The sequence below is a fragment of the Melospiza georgiana genome, chromosome 17 (assembly GCF_028018845.1).
Source record: "Melospiza georgiana isolate bMelGeo1 chromosome 17, bMelGeo1.pri, whole genome shotgun sequence".
Taxonomy (NCBI): Eukaryota; Metazoa; Chordata; class Aves; order Passeriformes; family Passerellidae; genus Melospiza; species Melospiza georgiana.
The window spans coordinates 99,276-124,549 of NC_080446.1; the positions used below are offsets into that span (position 1 = coordinate 99,276).

The window sequence follows — 25,274 nt, forward strand, 5'->3', positions numbered from 1 at the left end:
ATATGATCCCCGCAGTTGTCCAGTTCTGTACTGGCATCTAGTGGCCTAACAGTGTATTTTTCTTGAACTTTATGTAAAGTAGGCCACCACGGATGTATTTGGGATTTTTTTGCCCTGGAGGAATATACGAATGGATAAAGGTCTTAAGACTTGCTCTTCCATCTCTCTGCTGGGTTTGTCTTATTCATCCTGTTTCTTTACCAATATTTATTTGTAAGACCAAGTTCTTATCTGTACAGTTCATGCCCATAGTACAGAGGTAGGCATCTTTTGTAGTTGTTTATTTCAAATGGAAGATTGTGTTTGATTATTGGGTTTAATTCTGTTGTAATTTTAAAAACATGTTATCCTTCCTTTTGTAATATATATTGATTGGCATGAAGATTGGTTATGATAGAATTTTATGTTAAGCATTGTAACATTTTATTAGCTGCAAAGGGAATTTTTACTTTAAAAAGATGCCATTTTATTTCTGGGCCTTTTTATACATGCTAGAGTAATCCAATCCTTTGTCCTGTCTAGCTTTCAAAATTTTGTAATGCTGTAGAAGGAATGTTCTTTTAAATTCTTGATGTGTAGAATTAAAAACCTCCATGCTGCCTCATGCAAATCTGTTCTTGTGTGTCTTGGTCCTTTCAGTTTAGGCTTTAGAAAAAACTACAGCAGATATCCCCCCCCACCACTGACAAGAAGCCAATAAGCAAAAATTCGGTCAAGTAATATAAAAAGTATTAAAGTATTACCATGCACTCACACACTTCTCAAAAGTAATACACATGCTTCTTCTTTTTTTTTCCCTTTTTTTTTCTTTCTTTTTTTTTTTTTTTTCCCATAGATATCATGTCATGGAAGCAGTTAGCTGATTTGCTACCCTTTGAGGGGTTGGTTGTCTTTGCTGCTAGTATGCACTGTGGACTTGTGTTTAACTAACTTCCTGTTCAACAAAGCACTCATATTCTGTTCTTCAGAGCTTCTTGAGACAGTTGACCACCAGCCTCTGATACCTTAACATAAACTTCATTTAGTTCTATCAGTTCCTTGTCCTTGTGATTTGTTATCACTGTCTCTAGGAATTTGGTTGTCCTAGGCCAGTTTCTTTAAACAATTGTCATAATGGTAGTTTTTGCTTGTGGAGACAAAGAACTTTTTCTGTGAAAGATTTCTTAATGCTTGGGTTATGTTATGCAAAAAAGGTTCTCACTGCAGTCTGAACTAGAATGCAGTAAATGAAATTTACACTTAATTTGGAAATTTCTGTAAAAAGGATAAAATAGTGCTTAATTTCTAACTGCCTAGATCTGTTTTCTCTCATTGTGGTTAGAAGACCAAATCCAATTTTGAACATCTTTTTATAGTTCTAGCTGTGTTCTACAATACTCCAACTAGATACATAGCATAGATCCACTAAATTTTTTTCCTCCCTCAGCATGTTGTTGATCCTAACATAACAGGACCTCACATGGCTTTCTTCTCTCATCTGCGTCTGTGCTCCTTTTTTTTCTTGGGAGTGAGGGGAGATGAGTGTCATATATATCTAATCTGCCAGGTTTGTGTAATGTAACTAGACTTTGACAAAATTGCCTTATATTTTATTGGGTTATGGCCCAGTCTTTGCTCCAGAAGCAATAGAAATGAAAGACAGTGGAAGTGTTTGCTAGCCTTGGCCTCAAAGTTTTAGAAAACTGTATGGATTTTAGAAGATTTAGCAAGAGATGTGAAAACTATAGTAACCTATCAATATGGTAATAGTAATCTATTGGCTTTATGCAGAGATGAGTATGAAACTCCTGTAAGCCCCCTGATACACTCCTAAGGATGAAAATTATTTGTTTCTGCAGCTGTGTTTTAGTATGACATTAATTTATTGCTTTCTTTTCAGGTTATCTGAATATATGTTTAAATACTGAGAATTTCTTTTTTTAGATGAATTGGAGCTATACAGTGGTCCAAGTTTAATGGTGCAAATATTAAATATCTCTGAAAAAAATTAAATGCATTTTTAACCTTTACTTTTGCTTAGAGTGATAGAAAGCTTTAGTAACCTGTGTTTTGGCTAAATAAAGGGTAGATTTTAAAGAAATGTAAACAAACATTACTTTTCAGTAGCACAATATTTATGGATTTGCATTAAGAAAACTCACTTGTAAATCTGATAAAAATAAATTACTTTTCTGGGTAAGTACTCTGCATTTTGAAATAGTATTTTGAGCATTTTATTCACAATTATTATGTCATTGCTTTTAGCTGCTGATGCAAGGTCAAGATGAGTGAATTAGGAGAAAACTCCTTAGATAGTTTGACTAATGAGTCAAGGAAGCGCAAGCCATTGCCCTGTGATACACAAGGTGCAAGGTACGTTTATATTGAACTTAACTGGTTTTTAATGAGTTTTTAAAAATACTTTTCAAATTTGCATTGCAATTTAGAGTAAGTTCTAACTAAGGAATTTGTTTAGTTGAAAAAGTCTCTAGGTCAGCTTCTGTTGTGAAGATAGGTAATTTTACTATTAGGTGGAGGTGATGAACTGTGCTTTATAATTAGACTCCCGTGGAAATTTTATTACAGTGGACGTATCATAGAATATGTTAGAATGGACCTTAAAGATCATCTAGTTCCAGTTCCTCTGTCATGGGCAGGAATACCTTCCATTAGATAACGAATCGCTTTTGGAGTTGCGATTGCAAGGCAAAAGGAGAAAAACCTCTTGCTTCACAGGAATTTTAAAGGCATCATCTTAAATCTGGTAATTGATTTGACAGGCCTCATTTCAGGTGGTTACATTTATCAAAGAATACTGCAAGAGGTTGAGCTTTTTGCTGGTTTGTTTGTACTTCCGTTTCTTTTAAGTTCATCTATGCTATCTTCCTGCCCCTCACCCAACTCTCAGATACTGTTGTCTGAGGGCCTCAGTTTTCTGTTCCCCATGACTTTCATTGCTCTCCACCATGTGAGAGCAATGTTCCTTTTCCTTTTCCTTTTCCTTTTCCTTTTCCTTTTCCTTTTCCTTTTCCTTTTCCTTTTCCTTTTCCTTTTCCTTTTCCTTTTCCTTTTCCTTTTCCTTTTCCTTTTCCTTTTCCTTTTCCTTTTCCTTTTCCTTTTCCCTTCCTCTCTTTCTGCCTGCCTCCCTCCCCTCCCTTTTCTTTCTCATAGAGTATTAACTTGTATTAAATTTGTTGTCAGGCATTGTGTGTACTAATATTTGTCCCTTTTATATATACAATCCCAGTGCCTCATGCCAATTGCCTTCATCATTCTAAGAGATCCTGTATGAGAACCTTAAATGCTTCCACTGTATCCCAGTGTCGTTTTATGAGTGTCCTCCATTCCATTTTCTCTTTCCCTTTCTACAGTGTCTCTCATGCAGGAGTTCTTTTTCAGATTGTCACCCTTCATTAGCTTTCTTTATCTTTCAAGCTCCTGCTTTGTCATGTGTTTGTTTTCTCCATATGTATGGTCCATGCATACTTTCCTAACTCCTTCACTTGCTTTCTTCTCAAAGAATGATTATTCTCTTTCAATTACCTTGAAACCTTTGTCCATTCTTGCCCCTGCCCTGAGTCCTTCTTTTCCTATTCTTGCCATATTGTGCATGACATTTCTCCCTGTTGGTTTAGGCTGTAGACAGTCTCTTTATTCAGCACATTAACCTGGGTAGGAAAAAGAATTTGAGAGAGACATTTTATCCAGAAACATTAGGTTGTCTGGGATTCTGCTCTTCTTGCATGTTGAGATGGCATTTAGGTCCTGATGCCTAGAAATTCATGAGGTATCACCTTCTGTAATCATCTCTCTACAATCAAACTAAAAGGAGTTAATAGGAAGCTAAATTCAGTTTTGTTTGTCTAGTTAATTTTAAGCAACTGTAAAGCAATTTCTAATATTTTAATATACTTTCTGTATGAATGCTACAATTTTATAACAAAAACAGCTGCTCTTTTCATTAAATTTGACAGTAGAGTAAAAGAGTAAAAGCAGAAGTATTTCTTTTTATTAGTAGCTTTCTTCTGTTTTCTTGATGTCAATTTGTACTTAAAATTCTTAAAAAATATGCAAACCAAACACAAACACAAACCCCAAAGCAAACAGCAGCATAACAAAGCACACACATTTCCCCGTCAGATTCATGTTTGCTGGAAGAATAACTACTGCCTAGGTTTAATGTGTGGGTGTTAAGTGAAGTACGTTATTATCCACAGAGTGAGCGCAGGTTTTGTATAGGATGATATATAAGTATACAAAATAATGTTCTTCATTCCTAGTCTGGTCTGCAGTGGTGAGAAGCGTCGACGTGAGCAGGAAAGCAAATACATTGAAGAGCTGGCTGAGCTGATATCTGCTAATCTGAGTGACATCGACAATTTCAATGTCAAACCAGACAAATGTGCTATCTTAAAAGAAACTGTGAGACAGATTCGACAAATAAAAGAGCAAGGTACAATTCCCTGCTAAGTCAAGATCAGTAGTTTAATTTCATTGTGATTCTTTTTTTGTAGCAGTAGTTACTTGGGAAATTGAGTAGTTTTTCACAATAGCATGTAACTGAGCAGGTCTTTGGACTTTGGCTTCATTCAAACCTTAAATGCACCTTAAGTAATTTTCTATTTAAAAGTAAACAAGTATTTATCATCACTTTATTGGAAATCAGGATTTTAAAACTGCGTACGGTGTTTCTTACCAGTTTTGAACCACAGACAAGTTAAAAAAAGAGGAGATGCTATTCTAACATCTGCTTGTACTCTATACCAAATACTCACTGGTATGAAGAATACATGCCGTTGCCTTTCACTTCAAGGAAACCTATCCTTTTCTTATGGGCAAGCCTCCAATCAGAGATAGTGATTTTTTATGGATTTTTTTTAAATTGCCTTTTTAGTGTGATTGAATGGACTCAGAATACAGCCAACTCAAAAAAGGAGAAAGAAGCAATGCATAATATCTTGGTAAACTCTGTCAGCTAGGGTAAACCTAAGTGATATAATACTTTTTTTTAACCAACAGATGTATGCAAAACCCGTGTTTTGAAATGTAGAGTGAAGAGTATATATAATTTATTTTTTTTAAACACCACTCCACCCCATCTCCACCTCCCAATGACTAGCCTCCCAAGCTTTTATGTGTCATTTGGGCAGTAAAGTATTAGGAAAACAGAATATGCTGTGTGTATCTTACCTGTTGTGGTAAATTGCCACATCTTATGCTAAAATTTCAAATTTTTAATTTTAATTTTCAAAAATCAGCTTCTGTTTTTAAGGTTTTTTTGTAGTGTCATTGTGTGAATTCTAATATTTCATTAGAGAGTTGAGATGTTGTACTCCTCCTGTAGTCTGCTTAACCAGCTAGCAAGTACCACAAAATAAAGCTCACAGTGTTTTTTCTGTAATTCTGCTGCATGGCATGAATTCCCATTCCACCTTCCCCTGCGATAAATTAACTGAGAATATTTTGATTATTTAAATATGACTTTGTTATACGCATGCACACACATATACACACGTATATACACGTACAGGCACACAGCTGTTAACATGACTCAAAGCCTTTTTGAAGAACAGTGGTGATGGCATCTGAAGACTGTAACCAATGATAATGAGCTGATCAAAGTAAAAACATAAGAGATATATGAGTGTTTTTAATGGCTATTGAAAGACTAAGCAGGTATTCATCAGACAGTATGTGAAAAATAACAAGAAATGTTCACAAAGCAAGTTCATCATGTCAGCTTCAACTGCCAAGTCAATTTATGTGAGCAAAGACTTTGGCGTTATGTGGCCATGACATATTTTCTGGTCTTATCGGCCAACAGTATAAGAGCCCTTCTCTCTCATTTGTGCTTCATTTTGTGTTTATTTCACACTCTTCCTAGGATCTGACTTGTATTATTAAAATGTGGCTATCACATGAGAAGTTGCTTTATGGAAATGTATTTTTTGGCTTTCAGGAAAAGCAGTTTCTAATGATGATGATGTTCAGAAAGCTGATGTATCATCCACGGGTCAAGGAGTTATTGACAAGGATTCATTGGGACCTCTTTTATTACAGGCAAGTACAAATTAGGCCCTAGTAAACCGCTATGGAAGCAAATACTTACGGCAGGGGAAAATATTACAATAAAATATGCAATCCTGTAGTAATAAAATAGTATGCAAGCACCATGCAGAAGTATGTTTGAGAGGTTCAGGAATAAAATCTATCATGTTTTCCTAATTTTGCTGAAATTCTCTGTAGAAGGAAATAGAATAGCCTTTTACTTTTTCTAATCTTCCTATGCTTCATTTACTCTAGCAGTCATTAGCAAATTACTACTGAAGCAGTGCTTATTTGTACAAGGAATACTTTATTTGTTCTAGGGGATAGACATTAAATGGAGTTTTTGCAAGGAGAGGTTTGTTATATGTATGTCTGCATTTGTGTTACTAAATTATGAAGCATTTTAAATGAATGTTGCCATCAAGTAAAATAACCCAAGATTAACAGTAAACAAAGGTACATAGCAGATAGCCTTTCTTTATGCCTGGAAACCCAATCTGATATTTACAAGTTCATGAAAGCATTTTTGAATCTTAGTTTTTTAACATAGATATTGAATTTCTCTTTCAGTTAAGAACATACAGTATTTGGCTAGCTCCTCCTATCTCATCACTTGATAGTGGAAATGTCTTCATATTCATGACTCGCTACTTGTTCCTACTGAACTTCTTGTTTCAAATTGCTTACTATTGAATTAATGGTACAAAATCATGATCTAGTGTTCATATGAATCAAGAATGAAACAAGAAGGCTGGTTATCGATGTGAAAGCTGAATGGAATATCACATGGACATATTAATTATTATTATATAAATAACTCCCTACCATATGCACTTTTCCTCAAAGAAGAATTTAAAACTTCATGTCTATCCTTGAAAATAAGTGAATATATTATAAATTGACATTTATCACACACACTTTTTAAATTAAATTATGTTGAGAATTAGTTGATCTGTCTTACACGATTTGTTGTCATGTTAATATTTAGGCATTGGACGGCTTCCTCTTTGTTGTAAATCGAGATGGGAACATAGTATTTGTATCAGAAAATGTCACACAGTATCTGCAGTATAAACAAGAAGATTTGGTTAATACAAGTATGTATGGTATCTTGCATGAAGAGGACCGGAAGGACTTTCTTAAAAACTTACCTAAATCTTCAGGTAGTAAAAGTTTATCTACTACACTTACTAGACTATTTGAAAACAATCAAAGAAGACAAAAATACCCCATAAAGGATAACCTTTCAAAACATATTAGTTATATAAAGAATGTTTTACTACAAGAATATCTTAATCTTGATAAACACTACTGTGTTTTTACAATAGCATGCCATCAGAAATAAATGTGCTGGAAATTCACACTTTACTTTAGCCTTTGAATTTTGTTTACCTATAACTTTAAAAGAGCGACACTAAAGGAATACCTTCCCTAATACCACAAGGCTGGCTGAAGGAAGTGCTTGTTTTTGAAATATATGAATGACTTTCCAGCGCTCTATCAAGTGACTTAAAGTGTCATGCAAAAGGAAGAGTGCTTTTCACTTGGTTCTCAATATTCCTATTTTTTACTAAGCTATATTGATGGTGTATTGAGAAGGCATCTTAAAATAGCCTTTATTATCTGTAATCTAGGAACAGGGTATCTAAATTAAGAACAATCAGTTATGAGTTGATTGTATCTGAAAATCTGTATGAATTCTTACTATGTTCTTTTAAGTTAATGGAGTTTCTTGGAGTAATGAAGCACCAAGACAGAAGAGCCATACATTCAATTGTCGGATGATGGTGAAAAGCTCTCATGACCTCTTTGAAGATGTAGGTGGCTACCAGGATATTCATCAAAGATATGAAACTATGCAGTGCTTCGCTTTATCGCAGCCAAGAGCTATGATGGAAGAGGGGGAAGGTAGGAATTTTTGCAGAATTGTCATGCATAGAAATTTCTTTGAAAAGCTCTTTGATATTTAGCATACCATTTTCAGGAAAGCAGCAGCTTTAATCCTTACTCTCTGTACTTCCATTGTAACAACAAATGATGCTTCAGCTATTTTATTAGATTCTTCAACACAGTAAAACATGAGATGATGAAAGAAGAAACTTTCTTTTTTTAAATACAGATTTGCAATCCTGTATGATTTGTGTGGCGCGTCGTATCACAACTGCAGAAAGGGTATTTCCAGGAAATCCAGAGAGCTTTATTACAAGACATGATCTTTCAGGTAGGAAGTATACCCAGGAGGAAGGTATGAAGGAGTCTTCTTTGTCCATGTGCTCTTGTTTTAAATAAATGGAGTGTGTATGGTGTATATGGAGTGACTAACAGAATTCATACTGAGAATTCCCAACTGCTTTTTACAATATACCATTGTTGGTAGTGAGGTGTAATAAAACCTGTGGGATGCATTTTCTTCTCTATGTTGCTGTTTGGTGGGCTGGTAAAAAGCATTACTTGTGTTTTAGCTGGCATTTCAAGTGGTTGTCATTCTGCTTTCCTTTACGTGGAAGATGTATTTTAGGTCATAACTGGAAGTAATTTAGGACTTCCTAAAAGACTGGAAGTCCTTTAAAAATGCTTATATTTTTATACAATTCATGAGCTAATGTTTAAAGTGGCTTATGCTGTTTAAATTGAAAGAGTTGTATAATCTAAATGGGATCTTTTTGTTTATGATGTTTGTTTGATGTAGTTGGTCGCTATTTTTTAAAATTTTAGTCTGTGTGCATCCCTTAGGTGCCTGTAACCAGAGATGAAAGTTACTGTTTTCTAAAGCTCTGACACTGACCTGTGGGGGATTAACTTCCTCTTACTCAGTTACATAAATTCCTTTGAATAGTGATGCTTTAACAAGCAGCATCAGATTCTCATATGGCAGATAATTCATAAATGTAACTTCTGCATGTTCAGAATTTGGTGATTAAAAGTGTTATATTGGAGCCTTAGGAAATGTACCGTATTTATACAAAAACAGTTGTCACAGGCACAAAGAGTTTAACTTGTATATTTTCTTTCCTGTTAAGGGAAACTTGTCAACATTGATACAAACTCATTACGATCTTCCATGAGACCTGGCTTCGAAGATATAATTCGTCGCTGTATTCAGAGGTTCTTATGCCACAATGACGGGCAGTCATGGTCAAATAAACGCCACTATCATGAAGGTAAAAATCAGTTTACAATGTTTGGGTCACAATGTTTTGCTTCTCCTAGGGGCTGCATTTTTTTCTGAAAAAAAATGCTAAATTCTGCCTGTGTCCCTTTTTTTCCATGGTTTTTGTTAATTACTGTGATTCATTTACAAGCTGAAGGAGGATAACCTCCTGAGAATGAGGAATTCTGCTGGAAGTTGTTGGGTTTTTTCAATGTGTTTGTTTTGGAAATTAACATGGAAAATACCAGATACATGGTCTGGGGTCCTCAAGGAAGCTGTTTTTCCACAGCAATGATAGAGACAATTATATTTCTATGATGATATGTAATTTTTAATTATCATTATATTGTTATTTTCTGGTTAAATAACAAATGGTATTTATTTTGGTATGTTAGTTTGATGATATTTTATTTCACTCTTTCCTTTGTTAAAGAACCACTCTGTGAAAGTGATAACAATTGTGTTGATGCTTTTTTCTTATTCTCAAGACACAGGGCTCAAAATATTTTCAGTGTTCCAGTGCCACATATTTTGTAATGCTAATTTGATAACCTTGATAGATAAGTGATGTACAGCCACAGTCTTCAGTAAGAAAGATAATGTTTTCTAATTATTCCAAACTCGAATCTTTTTGAAGGATTTACAAAGTAAATCAAGCACAGGAGATGTTAAATAAAGAGAAACTCATACTGTCAGCAAATGGATTTTCTATTCCACTGGAAGTTCTTCAACATAACTGATTAATGAATCCTAAATTAACACGAGACTTGAAGCTCAATTGAAAACTATCAATAGTTTCCACAATTTTTTGATTGAAGCAAACTTAAAAATTCTTCCCCAAGCAGGAGCCAGGGGCTCTATAATCTAGCCTTGGAAGTCTGTTAACAAATGCAGAACTTTGCCAGTTGTGTCTGGTGAGCACAAAATATTACAGCACCAAAATAATCGTTTGCTTTTATCTTCCCTCTATTGATAGAGGAGAAATAGTGGAATACTTCCTTTTTCTCTGTATGTGTTTTGAGTATGTTTTATTTATTTATTTATTTATCTATTAATGTATTCATTCATTTCTTTATTCATTTATTTATTTTTAAAGTTCTTTGTGTTTTGGGGGGGTGGTCTTCAGTAAATGAAGGGTATTATGTCAAAAATATAATTCATACTAATAATTCTTGGGATTTTAAATATTAACTATATTTGTGTATTCCCTTTACAGCTTATACACAAGGTCATGCTGAAACCCCATTATATAGATTTTCTTTAGCGGATGGTACAATAGTGACAGCACAAACAAAGAGTAAGCTGTTTCGAAATCCTGTAACTAATGACCGCCATGGATTTGTCTCTACCCACTTCCTTCAAAGGTGAACTTAGTAGTATCTGTTTATAATTTAAGTGTCACAGTTTAAAAAAAATACATCTGGCCTTGAAGACAACTTGAGCAAAATAGCATACTAAAATATTTTACCTGATTGAAACTCAGATGGGGAATAATTTGGGAAACCGAGCTGCACAGCATACAATAAATAAATGTGTAAACCTCGCAGAGTCCCATTTTAACTATGTGCAGAAAGACAGTCACAGTCAAAAGAGAATTTTTTACTCAATACTCACTCAAAGCCTGTGCTATGTTTATATTAGTCTTTTGTGGTAGCAATGATGAAACACTGAAAATAGAGACGCTAAGTCATGTGCTTTTGCAGACCAATTAAAAAGACCACAAAACCCTCTCAGATGCATAATCCATAAGTGAAATGTACCTTAGGTAGTATTTCCTATTACCTGTTCTTGTTCTTTGCAAAAGTAATTGAAATGTCACTTTGGAGGGAATCTGTCTCCTTCTGGCATTAGAGTGCCTCCAGGTGGTGAAAAGTTAGTAACTGAGCTTGTTCAGGGTCACACACTGTTAATGTGCCCAGTAGAATGGTGGCAGGCATTGACTCAGGAAGGGAATGAAAGAAGGAGGATCTTTAAATGGATAAATCTGATTAGTCATCTGATTGTTGATAAAAGCTTTTTGAGGCAGTGATACTGTATGTGATTATAACTCAAAGCCTTCAAAGGATCAGACATTTCTTTAGTGAATAAATGAATGTCATGGCTTAGTTCTACTTTTGTGGAAGCTTGAATTCTCACTGCTCTTTTTTGGAAAAATATTTAGGCAATTAATTAATAATGTATTTGTTCCACATGATTCCAAATAAGGTTTTAATTTGTTTTCTTTGGGTTTCTGGGGCTGATGTTGAATTTACAGAGAACAAAATGGATATCGGCCAAATCCTAATTCTGTTGGGCAAAACATCAGAACAACTGTGACTGGAAACACAAATTCTGTTAATGGTCTTATGAACATGTCACCTGGTCAAGCCATGCCAATGCAGAACAGAAACTATGGGATGGGAGATCCCAATGCAGTGGGTCAGCTCACCAGCACTCGATTTGGAAGCTCTGGGAATATGGGGCCAGTGAACTCTGGAACTGGCATGCAGTCCTCTGCTTATCAGAGTAACAGTTTTGGGTTAAATATAAGTAGCCCACCACATGGCAGTCCTGGCTTAACTTCCAGCCAACAGAATCTAATGGTATCTCCTAGGAATCGAGGGAGTCCAAAAATGAGTTCACACCCGTATTCTCCAGTTACAGGTATTTTATTTTTGCTAAAAGCTCTTTTTTTTAAGCTATTTTTTCTCACTTTTATCTGAATTCCATCTTTCATCCATTTCAACTGTTCTATATGACCCTATATGTGTTACTTGAATGTAGTATACCTGACTTCATGTATGAACTCAATGTGGCAATCATACATAATCCAAAGGAAGAGTACATACAGGCAGTACTGTAATCTAATAAATTTGATCTCTGTCACATGATACAGGTATGCACTCGCCTATGGGATCTGCCAGCAACACTAGCAACAACACTTTTTCTAGCAGTTCTCTAAGTGCTCTGCAAGCCATTAGTGAGGGTGTTGGAAATTCCCTTTTATCAACACTTTCTTCTCCGGGTCCAAAATTGGATAATTCCCCAAACATTAGCGTAACTCAGCAAATTAAAACAAGTACCCAGGACTCCAAAAGCCCTTCTGGTTTGTATTGTGAACAAAACCAAGTGGAAAGTTCCATCTGCCAGTCAAACAGCAGAGATCTCTTCAGTGAAAAAGATAGTAAAGAGGGAAATCTGGAGGCATCTGAAAGTCAGAGAGGACCATCTGAGAGCAAAGGGCATAAAAAACTCCTTCAGCTACTTACGTGCTCCTCAGATGAAAGAGGACATTCTACAGCATCAAACTCACCTTTAGAATCAAATTGTAAAGAATCTTCTACCACTGTTGCCAGTCCTTCAGGAGTTTCCTCATCAACATCTGCAGGGGTATCTTCCTCCTCAAACACGCATGGGTCACTCCTGCAAGAGAAGCACAGGATTTTACATAAATTGTTGCAGAATGGTAATTCTCCAGCAGAGGTGGCCAAGATCACAGCTGAAGCTACTGGTAAAGACACATATCATGATGCTAGTAACACAACCTCTTGTGGAGAAGACACTGTCAAACAGGAACAACTAAGTCCAAAGAAGAAAGAAAACAATGCTTTACTAAGATATCTACTAGATAAAGATGATATTAAGGAACCGCTTTCCAAAGAGCTGAAGCCTAAAGTAGAAGGTGTGGATAATAAGATGGGACAATGCACAAGTTCTGCAATTCCCACTTCAAGTCAAGAAAAAGAGATGAAAATAAAAATGGAGCCAGCAGAGGAGGTACAGTATAATGTAAAATGATATCAGTGAGCTAACCAATATTTTATTATTAAGTGAATGACTAAATATAGAACACTCTACAGTGTGCATGTGTAAACATTTCTAAAAAGGTTCTGTGCAAATGATGTGAAACAATAGAGTCGGATTTAATTGTGAATGAAAAAACACTAACAAAAAGAACTACAGGATATATATATATATATATATATATATATATATATATATATATATATATATATATATATATATATATATATATATAAAACCAAATCTGATGTCCTGAGGTCCTGGACTAATGTTTTTAAGTTATGGTATGATTAAGGTAATATTTGCACATTATTCCTTAAAATTAGATCTTAGCACATGTTTGGTTTTATGGCTTAGTAGGAAATGGGCCCGTAACTGCCCCTGTACTTAGTTGGCAATGCAAGAGCAAAAGGTAAAACATTATTTTGTTTTGAAAATATAAACAATACACAAAAATGTGTAATACTTGAAATAGCCATGATTTGATTTAGTTCATTCATTGGTTTTAGCACTCTTTTTCTTTCTTTAAATGAGGGAATATGTTCTTCCAAATATATCTATATCTATATATCTATATCTATATATCTATATCTATATCTATCTATAATCTCCAGCATTCAAATGAATACATAATAAAATATATAAATGTATATATAATTTTTATAAATAAATACAAATAAGTTCTAGAGGTGGAATTCCAAGAAATGTCATGATGCAGAAAACTAGCATCATGGAGCAACTATTCTGAAATCAGCAGTACACTTGTTAGGAACAGATGTTCTTAAAATTATAATCTGTGTATAATGGTTTTGTATTTAAGTCCTAAGATTTGGAACTATCTAGTAAACTGGTCCGTACTTTGTAGTACTGGTCAGTATGGCAGAATTTACTGAAGATATATAGATTTCTTAGACCTTGAATTTCCCAAATCAGTAATAACTGGGTAAATTAAAAAAAAAAAAAAAACCAAAAAAACAAAGCAAAACAAAAAAAATCCCCAGCACTTTTTTTTGCATTAGCTACTGGCTGACTATAATAAAACACCTTATAACATTGTTTGAGTACTACTAATGGAAAAGTCACTATCAACTCTGTAGTAGTACACAACATGTAGTTTTAGTACTTGCTTCTGAGATGTAATTAAGGTATTCATAGAAGCTTCTTTCATGAAGATGTTAATCCACTATATATGAATTATTTTCTATTGAAGCTCTATCTGATTTAAATACAAATTTGTAAAGAAAGTTAGGGCTCCAACTGACCGGAAAAACCTGTGCATAATTTCAATGTCGTGTAGTGTTCAGGATTAGCTCTTTGTGTATGATAGATATATTATTTATCAATGAATGGTACACATTCTCGATGTTCACTATCATTAGTGTTTTTATCTTTGTAACTTGTGATGTTTGAAATACTTATAGTCAGAAATGCTTTTCATTTTAGTTATGTGTGTTTTCTGCTAATTCTCAAAATTACCTAAAGAAAATACTCTAAAAAAAAAAGGTATCTAAATAGTATCTGAATTTCTTTGGAAGTGAAAAGGTAGCTCCAGATAGCGCCAGTGAATTAAAACATTTGTCTCCCAGTCATATGCTTTAAGATTAGCAAGGATCTAAGTAAAAATTTAAATATAGCCACATGAGAGTAAATAACCTTGGTATTTTACTGCATCATTTTCAGATGAATGGAAACTTGGATAATTTGGATGCAATTCTAGGTGATCTTACTAGTTCAGAGTTTTACAATAATGCTATCTCTGCAAATGGAAATAACCCTGGAACAAAGCAAGCATTATTTCAAGGAAATGCCCTGTTGGGTAAGGAATTAAATCTACCCCCTGGGTTTTAAAAGCAGGGTTTTCTTCTTACCTGATGTAAACATAATGCATCCTCATACCCTGAGAGAATACCTTCTTCATCTCCTATATCTTCAAGGACAAATGTAATGCAAAATAGCTAATTATGCTTTCACAGGCTATTACGTATGCTATTAGCTGTCTTGACAGCACTTGCCTACTATATGCACAATGAATAACATTCAGTTCCTTGTTTTATGGTTTATTCTGGCTTTGTCTAATGTAGATTTCTCAGAGACAAGTTATCAAGAAGGATGTTTTGTGAGCTGTAAATTAAAATTGAGAATTTTTATCCCTCACTGATGACTAGGGATATAATATGTGATTGATGACAAGCTTTTAATTTCTTTCTTATTCTGTGTGAAAATATCTTGTGGCCAGTAAATCCTAATCACTACTCCTCCTTGACATCAAAAGGAATGCCCTTCCTTAGAAGGAGGGGAGGATAACCTAGCTGATAAACCAGCATCATGGCAGTTGTTGCTTTCTTGCATGACACTGGTCATCTCTTGGTTATATAGAGCAATGTATTGCTGCGATAAGCAAAGGAGGTGAAGCATGGGTAATGAAAAATATAAAGCCAGGTACAAGAACACGTAAGGCCACTGGCACTATTGGCTGTGAAGCACAGTAGGTTAATTGTCCATAGAGGATACTGTGCTCAGAAACTCACCATGTCATTACAGAACTTAAATTAAAAGGGACTTCTTTTTTTTGTGTAGGGCCACAGGGAACTGCCTTTGACTTTTTTTGCAAAAGATTCTAACGATGTGTTCAAAATGGGAATTTTTGTTGTGCAAACATAGGCAACATAACTGTTCCTGGCTTGCTTAAGATCAAGTGTATGAGTTCATAAAGAGATGAGACTAATTTTAGTCATTAATAGCATATTTTATTTAAAATGTACAGTTGCATGCATCTTTTAATTCTTTAACAGGTGTGAAGAGTCCCCAGTCTGTGCAGACTACTCGCCCACCTTTTAACAGAGCCATGTCTTTAGACAGCCCGATGGGCTCAGGTGCTTCAGTGAGGAATGTCAATGCATTCTCCATGTTACAAAAGCAAAACTTGATGGGTGGAAGTCCAAGAATGATTGAAAACCAAGAAAATTTTGGAGCAAATCTGGGTTTGTTGGTTGTATACAAACAGCTGTCATTGTAAAGGAAATAGCTTTAATGTAAAAAAAGTTGCTAGACTAAAATACAAATTTCAGTTAGAAGAAACTTTAACATTAAAGAATTTTAATTTTACCATCATTAATACTTCTGAATTATTATCTTAGCTAAAATTATAAGAACCTAACAGTTTACTACCTGTGTCATTACTAGTACTTTACTATAACTAGTTATATTCTTTTTTACTATTTTGAGTTTTTAGTTTAACATGTACTTTTGATATATAGAAGCAAGAACAGTTCAGTGGCAGCCAGTCATTATGAATTTTACGTATATTTAGACATATATAGTTTTTGAATTATTTAGAACTTGGCAGGGTGAGCTCTAGATGCTTTTGTAGGATGTCAGTCAATTGCTCTGATATTAGCAGCTGCACTGTTATGAAATAGCAAAATAATTCAAAAACCAAAATACATAATGTACTCCAGATAATAAATATTTGTCTTCTGCTCTTCATTATAGCATGTGCTCCCCACAGAAATGTGGCGATGAATCAGCATCAGCCAGGAGACTGGGGTTTGCCAAACTCCAAAGTGAACGGATTGGAATCTGCAAGTTCTGCTGCAATGTTGAGACCAGGAGCTGAATTTAGTACAACCCTTCCGAGGCCCCCAGAGGCTGGCTCTGTGTCTGGGCTGCCTGTTCGCTCTAACAGCATACCTGGTAATAGGCCAATGCTGCAACAGCAAATGATTCACATGAGTAAGTTCTTAACTTCTTGTTGTCCCACATAGCACTATTTCCCTGGTTTCCTAGTAAGCATTCATCATAAGAATCTTTGCACTATTGGTAAAATGCTAGATTTTTATTTAAAGGCTTTTTGAGGTAGAGACTGTTATTGTTCCCTGACTGTGACATTTGATGACTTTTTGGTGATGTTCTTGTTTTCTTCTGGTGCTGTGTGTCTCATACACAGATAATTTGTTCTGGGTCCCGAGATTGGGTAGGGGGATTATTTCTCTGTGTTTCTTTAGTTCAGTACTTCTCTGCTAAATTCCAGGAACTAAATGGCGTCTATGATTCCATATGTAAAGATACTAGCATTGTGGTTAATTTAATTCATCCTGTTTGATATGGATTTTTTTTTCTGTTAACTTCTTGGTAATCAATGTCTTTTAAAGTTTTTCCTCTCAAGTATTTCAAATTTCTTTTTACATGGAGTAGCCAAATTTCATGTAAAGCCACATTGCAAATACCTTTTTTCTTCGAAGTATTCTTATGTGCATGAAAGAAAATAAGCTGTATGTCTAAAATATGAGCAGTCTTAAAGCCTGTGGGTTTTTTCTGTTTTATGTGTCTAACAAAGGTTTAGTCTAGAGCTGAAGTTCTCCAGTCTATTATGCCAATACCAGTATGCCCCAAACCAGTTTAAATAGACAGCATTCCTTTCTTAAAATGGAAAGCTACCAAGGCTGTCACCAGTTCCCTTAAACAGACTTACTATTTCAATGCAACAAATGGATATGAGATTAAATATGGAAGAACTTTGTGCAGTCCTGACTAAGTCAGAATTTTCCAGCTCAGCTTCCCAGAAATCATTGATGCTAGGTGATTCATACCGATGCTGGGGAATAATATGATGACAGACTCTCCTATGTAGTGCTGTATGTCCCTGGATAGGTAAAAGGAAAAAAGTACTCCCAAAGAGCAAAATGGTATGTACTTTATGTTTCTTTTAATTGCCACCCTGTATTGGAATTCAAAATGCCAGATTTTGGTGTCACTATGACAGTGTGTATTTGCTGGTACCCAGATGTCATTGTCCAGAATTTTTGTTGGGGTTTTTTTCATGTAAGATGCTGTGTCTTCCATGCTCCTATTTAGAGACTAAAGGATTAGAAATAGCAATTCTGCTCTAACAGGGTAGCAGGTCCAGATCACTGTCTGCTGTATTTAAATCTGTGGTCTGTTATATATGTGAAATGATCTTGAGTTCATGTGTGCATATGCTGTAAAACATAATAATGGAAAACTCATGAAGCTGCTTGACAATTTGTGTGATCATCCTAACTGAACACTAAGATAGCAAGATGAAACCTTCAGTTTTTAAAAAATACACAAATGTTTTACCTTGTAGGGCCAAATGAGATAAACATTGACATGGGAGGTAATCCCTATGGACAGCCTGGACCTTCTAATCAACCTGGATTGTGGCCTGACAATATGATGTCCATGGAGCAAGCGTCACGGGGTTCACAAAACAGGTAGAATTGGGGAAGGTTTTAAGGCAATTTTAAATACAACTGTTCACTGTCTGTCAGAAGAATTTAAGACCTGGAAATAAAATTGTGTAGCATATGCTGTGGGGATGACAGATTGGAGGCAGAATTCCATTTCTGGAATGTTTCAGAAATGTCTCCATTTATGCTGCTGATCTGACACAGGATATTCTTTAAGCTAGCTCCACAAAAGTCATTGTTAACAAAATCTATCAACCCTTGAATTGGGAGGCACAGAAAAAAGACATGAGAGACTCTGAAATAATACCTCTGCGGCACATGGCAAAACCAGGAGAAAACAGAGTTTATATGTGTTTAAGGATGTATGGAAGGTGACTGGACACTTTAGGACATAAATTTTGGACTTAAGTTGGGTAACTATACTACTTAATCATACCCAGGTCAATATATTATATAAAAACTGTAGTTTTCCTTGTAATGGTTGTAATGAATTTCTTCACTGAAAGAGTGGTCAGGCATTGGAATGGGTTGCCCAGGGAGGTGGTGGGGACACTATTCCTAATATGTTCAAGAAACAACTGGATGTTGCACTTCGTGCTCTAAGTGTGGTTGACAAGGTGGTATTCCCTCAAAGGTTGGTCTTCATGATCTTAGAGGTCTTTTCCAATCTTATTGATTCGATGATTTTAGTGGTTTTTTTTTTTATTTTATAGACTACTAGTTAGAAGCTCTTTGGATGATCTCTTATGTTCGGCACCAAATATGGAAGGCCAGAATGATGAAAGGGCACTTCTAGATCAGCTGCACACACTATTGAGTAATACAGATGTCACAAGTCTGGAAGAAATTGACAGAGCATTAGGAATTCCTGATCTTGTAAGCCAAGTAAGTAAACAGATATTTTGGTCATTTATTTTCCAAATAGCAATATTATTTTATTACTCGAAAAGAAAGTCAAGAGGGCCTCCTCATTTACTTTGTCTCATCACATCCTCATCTTCATATTCATACATTTCCCTTAGGAAACATTTATATTGACTTGTGATTTTCAAAGGAGTAGCTCGGTATGGATTAAATTCCTTGTGCATGACAAGAAATACAAAGTTTATTGTATAATGCCTTTGTATATATAGGCGGAGTTTGGGGTGTAGCTCATTATAATTCTAGAAGCTGAGAATTCTGTTGGGTTTCCTTAGTAGCCTGCTGTCAGCTGAGCTTAGGTTGTGAATTATTTGACTGTCAGTGATGTGGATGCTTCCCTCTCCTTCAGTTCCAGATTGAATTTGCATGGCTAGCAAATAGAAAAAAGAAATTCTGTGAGTACTTTGGAAGTTGCCATGACCCACATGACACCATCATTTGTACAAATATGGCTTGAATGGTGACACTGGTCTGCCTGTGTATGCAGTATGCAGCAAAACTGATTTTAAAGAGAATTATTATTATAAATCACTTTTGCTATTTCATTAGTTTGGAGACAAAACTAATAGTAGCTGTCCATGCTATGTTCTACCCAAGAAATGGCTGGGTGGTGTATTATACTTAGTTAGCTTTATTGCTACTTTAGAAATTCTATATATACTGCTAGTGAAACCACTTCTGTATCTGTTGAAGGGACAAGCTTTGGAACCCAAACAAGATTCATTTCAAGGTCAGGAATCTTCAGTTATGATTGACCAGAAGCCTTTGTTATATGGTCAACCCTATCAAGGGCAAGGGGCAGCCATGCCAGGAAGTTTTAGTAACATCCAGGGACAACAGCCGTCTTTTAATTCATTGATGAATCAGATGAGCCAACCGAGCAATTTTCCTCTGCAAAGTATCCATCCCCGAGCAAATGTGATGAGACCTAGGACCAACACACCAAAGCAGCTACGCATGCAGCTCCAGCAGAGACTCCAGGGACAGCAGGTAATTTTTTGCTCCTACTTTTACACTTCCTTCGTGTTTCGGAATGGAATCACTTGCACGTGGAAGTGTGTTGCTTTACATATGTAACAACGGATGACTGAGAGGGTGGATCTTTTATTTTGACAGTGCTTCTCATTGAATTGCCTGGTGGCTGTAGGAGTCGAAGAACATTTATTAGGACAAGTGTTTCTCCTTCGTCAGCCTCCCTAGCTACAGATTGGATTGGTTCCTGCAGCAGACAAAATGATTGCTAGATAAAACAGTGCTTTTGTACAATGTAACTCTGCATGATCTCTTTATCTGTGTTTAGTATTTTTTTGGAACCTCACAGGTAGCATTAAATCAGAGCTGTATTTCTACTGTAAATCAGGTGTTACTTCTTTCTCACTGTGTTTTCTAACTAATCATTTGGGCTTAGTGATATAGGAGTTTGCTTTCCATTTAGCAGTTTGATGTCATTTTAGGTATTTTCTTCAGATGAAAGGTGAGAGAATAGATACAACCACATAGATCTTAACACTAGGTTGAAAACACTGCTTAAAATATTGGTGCATGATTTCAGCAGTGAACTCCCCATGTTAAAATGCAGGCTTGATATTAAATACAGTGTACAAATAAATTTAGGAAAACTGAACTACTGCTGCGTGACATGGTGTGTGAGCAGAATACATGCAGGTAACACCAAGGCAACAACAACACACAGCTGAAGTACAAAGGTTAGGTTTATTCCATCATCCTGGATTCGAAAAAACAGAGACGCATACACCGCTAAGCTCATTTTAGAAGGGGCAAAAAGTACCCAGGCCTGAGCCCTGCATTCCATAGCAAAAGGGCCTGGAGCATGCACAGTCCTTCACCAACCAGGCTTTCCTTTCATATCTCCAAATCCTCTTATCCCTTCCCCCACCTTTATGGAGGCCCAAGTATATGGGAAAGGCTTTTAAACGTATTTAACAACATTTTGCTATATTTTGTGAGAAAATTCATTTTCCACTCTGTAGACAGACAACATCCCAGAGCAAACATAAATATGTGAATTTTCTCAGCCAGAGTATTTGTTAACATCTCCCTGGTGCCCGGTTGGTCCTTGAGAGAAAACAATTCTAAAAACAACTCCCTTTTCTCTCTCCTTACCAGTCTTCCACTTTTCAACCCTTTCCTCTCCACACATGGAACGGCACTGCTAGGAAATACTGTGTTCTCTCTTGGTTTTCTGTGACATTTATTGTTTAAAACAAATAGATAATCTGCTCTTTATTCCTAAAGAGAGATCATTTAAGGAAAATACAAAACCAAAGCCTATTAATGCTGCACTGATTGAAGGCTTTTTCTTTTTGGTGTTTGAGCTGTTTAAACAAATTGTTTAAAGACAAGTCAAAAATTAACCATAGCACTTTATGGATTCAAGAGGTCTGTAAAGAAAGTGTTTTTGCAGGAGTTGCCATTACTTTTTTCAGATACTGTTATTTTCAAGCTAATAGTGCTAAAATGTCTTTTTCCAAGTTTATGAATCAGACCCGTCAAAGTCTTGAAATAAAAATGGAAAATCCAGTCAGTGGTACTAACTCAGTGATGAGACCAGTTATGCAGCCACAGGTGGGATCCCAGGTAAGTACTTCCTACGGTAGCCATCTGTTTAGAATTTCAACCTTCTTTCATGGCTCTACAGTATTCCTCTGCATAATTTTTTATAAAGGTTTTATTTTGCCTCCCTTATTGCTGAGATTGCTGAGGGATTTGTTCAGTAGGTCATGCTGTCAATTCAGTATGCCAAGTTTTTCGTGTAAATATCATCATTTGTTTAGCACTAATGACAACTTAATGAAAAGTTTTGTCTTAATATTTTGATGATTATTTTTTGTTTATGGGTTTTCCTTGACTTGCTGGGTCTTAGGAATGAGTTTGATTGACTCTGACATGATTTTATTTGTAAAAACATCTTCTAATATGATTTTTCTTCTCTTTGGGGGATAGCAGCAAGGTTTTCTTAATGCTCAAATGGTGGCTCAGCGTAACAGGGAACTAATAAGTCACCATTTTAGACAACAGAGGATGGCAATGATGATGCAGCAGCAACATCAACCTCAGGCCTTCAGTCCACCACCAAATGTGACAGCCTCAGGAAGCATGGATAGTGCTTTGACAGGCCCTCCAATGGCTCAAGTTCCTTCACAGCAATTCCCCTATCCACCTAATTATGGTACTAGTACTAACATGTTTGGCTTTTTATCATTTATTTGGTTTTCTTTTCCCTTTTTTTATTAATCCAAACTACCTAAATACCAATCATTCTGAAAAATGGACTATACTGCTACAAAAAAGGATGACTTTTCTCCTTCCAATTACTGCAAGAAGATGAATAGAAGTACTAGGTAATGATAACTGAAGTATATTGTATCTATCTCCTTTGTTTTATTTTAAGGAATAAGCCAACAACCCGATCCTGCATTTAGTAGAGTATCAAGCCCTCCCAATCCAATGGTGTCATCAAGAATTGGACCCTCCCAGAATCCTATGCTGCAGCATCCTCAGTCAGCAACAATGTACCAGTCCTCAGAGATGAAAGGCTGGCCCTCAGGAAGCATCCCCAGAAACAGGTGAACTTCAGGATTACAATCTGTTTCTCAAAAAGTCTTTCATTTTGCTGAAAGTAGCAACTATGTTAAATAGCATGCAGCAGGAAAAGCATTTACAAGAGACAAAAGTAACTTTCTAATGTCGTTCATCCTGCTCTGGTTTAGGAAATAAAATTATTATTTTATCCTTAGCTCCCTTGATTCATATTGGACCTCTACAATCTTTGTAACCAGAAGCAACATTCAGTCTTTAAATATTAACTTAATATTTAAAGAAAAAATAACTTGGGGAGGGGGTGGAGAAATACAGAGTATCAAATAGTATTACGATAGATGATACAGCTCTAATAGTAGCCTCCAAAAAGATTGCATTAGGCATACACGTACAACTGCATTTCTGAAAACTCAAATTCCTCTTGGGAGGGGAGTTTCCATGTTTAACAGATATTAGGTAAAAACGAGTAAATGTGAAAACAGTTTTATATTTCACATGTTGACAGCTGGTGCAGGGAAGGCAATACATCAGTGTGTAGACTTCTTGGAAGGTAATTTAATTTGTCCTTTTGTACTTCAGTTCTTTTCCTCAGCAGCAGTTCAGCCATCAAGGTAGCCCAGCAGCATACAGTATGATGCACATGAATGGCAGCAGTGGCCATATTGGACAGATGAGTGTTAATACCATGCCTATGTCAGGACTGCCTCTGGGCCCAGACCAGGTAAGCTGTACATCAAGACTGATGAAAAGATTTGCTGACTCTTTTTCTCTTGAGTACAGTCTGCTTACATCCATTCCTCCTGCACAATCCTGTTCTCAGTTATCCTGTTAGTATCTGTGGTCCTATTAATTTTATGTCCTAAGAGATACTTTCTTTTTGATGATACATAACCAAATTCACAATGAGGCCAAGCTGTATGCTGTGATTAGCTTTGAAGTTGACTTTGAAGTATCATGGATAGGACCAAGCCTTAAACTGCACAAAGGATGATGAAATACTTCTGAACCTGGAGAAACCCCAGAAAAAAATCCATGGACATTGTGAAATGCATCTTCAGCAGATCTTGAAAATTACATGTAATAACTCTTACAAGTCAGGCTAAGAATCCTGCTAGTGCAGTATCCTTCTCGCAGACACTGATAATGATACTTGCCCTTACAATACCTAAGAATAACTTGTGTATGCATAGCCAGAAACAACGGAAAATTTAGACCCCTCATTTAAGATGAAAATGTGCTAATAACAGGCACTGAAAAGAAAGCTGAAATACAAAATACACTTTTGCCACAGTCTTTACACAAAATGCCTGATGAGCAACATAATACTGACAAAAGCCAAATCTTTTCAAGTAAAAAGTACCTCATGGAATTTTGTGCAGCATACCTGAGAAAGGAGTCAGAATAGTGAGGACTTCTGGGGGTGAGTAAAGTTTTGGAGGACTTTGATACAATGAATGCCTTTTATAAGTAGGAGAATATAAAGGTGAAATGTCAGATTTTCCAAATCTATATGACATAGAGACACCCAAATAGTGTGTTTAGGAAATTCTAGGACAGCATTTATCTTCAAGAAATTTATTTTCAAAGTGGAGCACTAGAAAGCTCTTCTGCTTCTAGGCATTGATTGGCAGTAGTTCGTTCTTCCAAATGCAGAACATAAACCATTTCTTTCAGCAAAGATATCTTCTCTGATGAAAGTATCTTTTGTTTAACAGAAATACTGCTGACATCTAGAACTACATCTTCAAACAAGAATGGTTGAATGCACTAGTGTTATAAAGGAAAGTGACACATTCTTCATGGCAAGTCATACTGGGCTAAACAGAAACCAGTGATAAATTTCCTCATCCAGAGGAAAACAAACCAATAAAAACCCCTACCCAACAAAAATACATTTTAGTAGAAGCAACCTATGAATTACTGATGATGTGGGGTACAAAAAAAAAGTCATTATTATTTTTGGCACTCTTCCTCTAGGAATGTGAATTTGGTAATGCCATTTTAATAGATTTGATGAGTAGACTTCTGGAATACTTTATCTGTTTACTGTAGCTATCCAAAGCCCTTTAGCCCAGGCAGACAAAAGTGTCTGGAGAAGTCACAGTGGTAAGAATTTCCTGATTTCTCTTATAACAATATCTGACAGAGAATTTAGCCTTCTCTCTTTTATAAGAATCCCTGAATAGAAATGCTGCTTTTAGTCTCTTATCCCAAGAGTCAGGGATTTCCCAAGAAAAGTAGCAGTGCAAAATTATTTGGCATGTGCTAGTCCAAAATCCTGTCTGTTGAAGCCAAGGGTTGAAAAGAGAGGATAAACAATTTAAATTATTTAAACACAATTGTGACTAATATTTAGATATTGCTGTGCAGCTGAGTGCACTTTATAGAGGACTATATAATGGATTGATGCAATGTCTTTGATAAGGACTTAATATGAAGGTAGGGTGTACTCATATTCCTTCACAAACACAATCTCTTAAGAATTATTTGAAAAGACTGCATAATGTAATGTTTTCTGTGTGTGGAAATTAGAGCAATAATCTTTCATCTTTTTTTAAAAAAAGCTTCAGAAAACTCAAGGCAAGACACTGCAACCCGAATCAGAATTTTGCAGTCTTTTT

General features: G+C 35.7%; 1 protein-coding gene across 7 annotated transcripts in view; it reads left to right on the forward strand.

The window, feature by feature from the left end:
* Positions 1–25,274, forward strand: part of NCOA3 (nuclear receptor coactivator 3) — a 104,834-nt gene that overhangs the window by 28,984 nt on the left and 50,576 nt on the right. For 3 of the 7 annotated variants that reach the window (XM_058036104.1, XM_058036101.1, XM_058036102.1), the window contains 20 exons: positions 2,245–2,352; positions 4,260–4,432; positions 5,939–6,039; positions 7,016–7,190; positions 7,747–7,935; positions 8,147–8,248; positions 9,048–9,188; positions 10,395–10,542; positions 11,433–11,821; positions 12,054–12,934; positions 14,642–14,777; positions 15,754–15,942; positions 16,454–16,693; positions 18,069–18,195; positions 18,885–19,056; positions 19,786–20,082; positions 21,586–21,690; positions 22,057–22,282; positions 22,505–22,679; positions 23,233–23,374. In XM_058036104.1, the coding sequence (XP_057892087.1) occupies positions 2,264–2,352; positions 4,260–4,432; positions 5,939–6,039; positions 7,016–7,190; positions 7,747–7,935; positions 8,147–8,248; positions 9,048–9,188; positions 10,395–10,542; positions 11,433–11,821; positions 12,054–12,934; positions 14,642–14,777; positions 15,754–15,942; positions 16,454–16,693; positions 18,069–18,195; positions 18,885–19,056; positions 19,786–20,082; positions 21,586–21,690; positions 22,057–22,282; positions 22,505–22,679; positions 23,233–23,374 (4,197 nt within the window). In that variant the 5' untranslated portion in view covers positions 2,245–2,263. Of the gene's footprint in view, positions 1–2,244; positions 2,353–4,259; positions 4,433–5,938; positions 6,040–7,015; positions 7,191–7,746; positions 7,936–8,146; positions 8,249–9,047; positions 9,189–10,394; positions 10,543–11,432; positions 11,822–12,053; positions 12,935–14,641; positions 14,778–15,753; positions 15,943–16,453; positions 16,694–18,068; positions 18,196–18,884; positions 19,057–19,785; positions 20,083–20,208; positions 21,691–22,056; positions 22,283–22,504; positions 22,680–23,232; positions 23,375–24,368; positions 25,188–25,274 lie in introns of those variants that run through there. The other 4 variants (XM_058036106.1, XM_058036105.1, XM_058036103.1 and 1 more) reach the window with 4 other exon arrangements.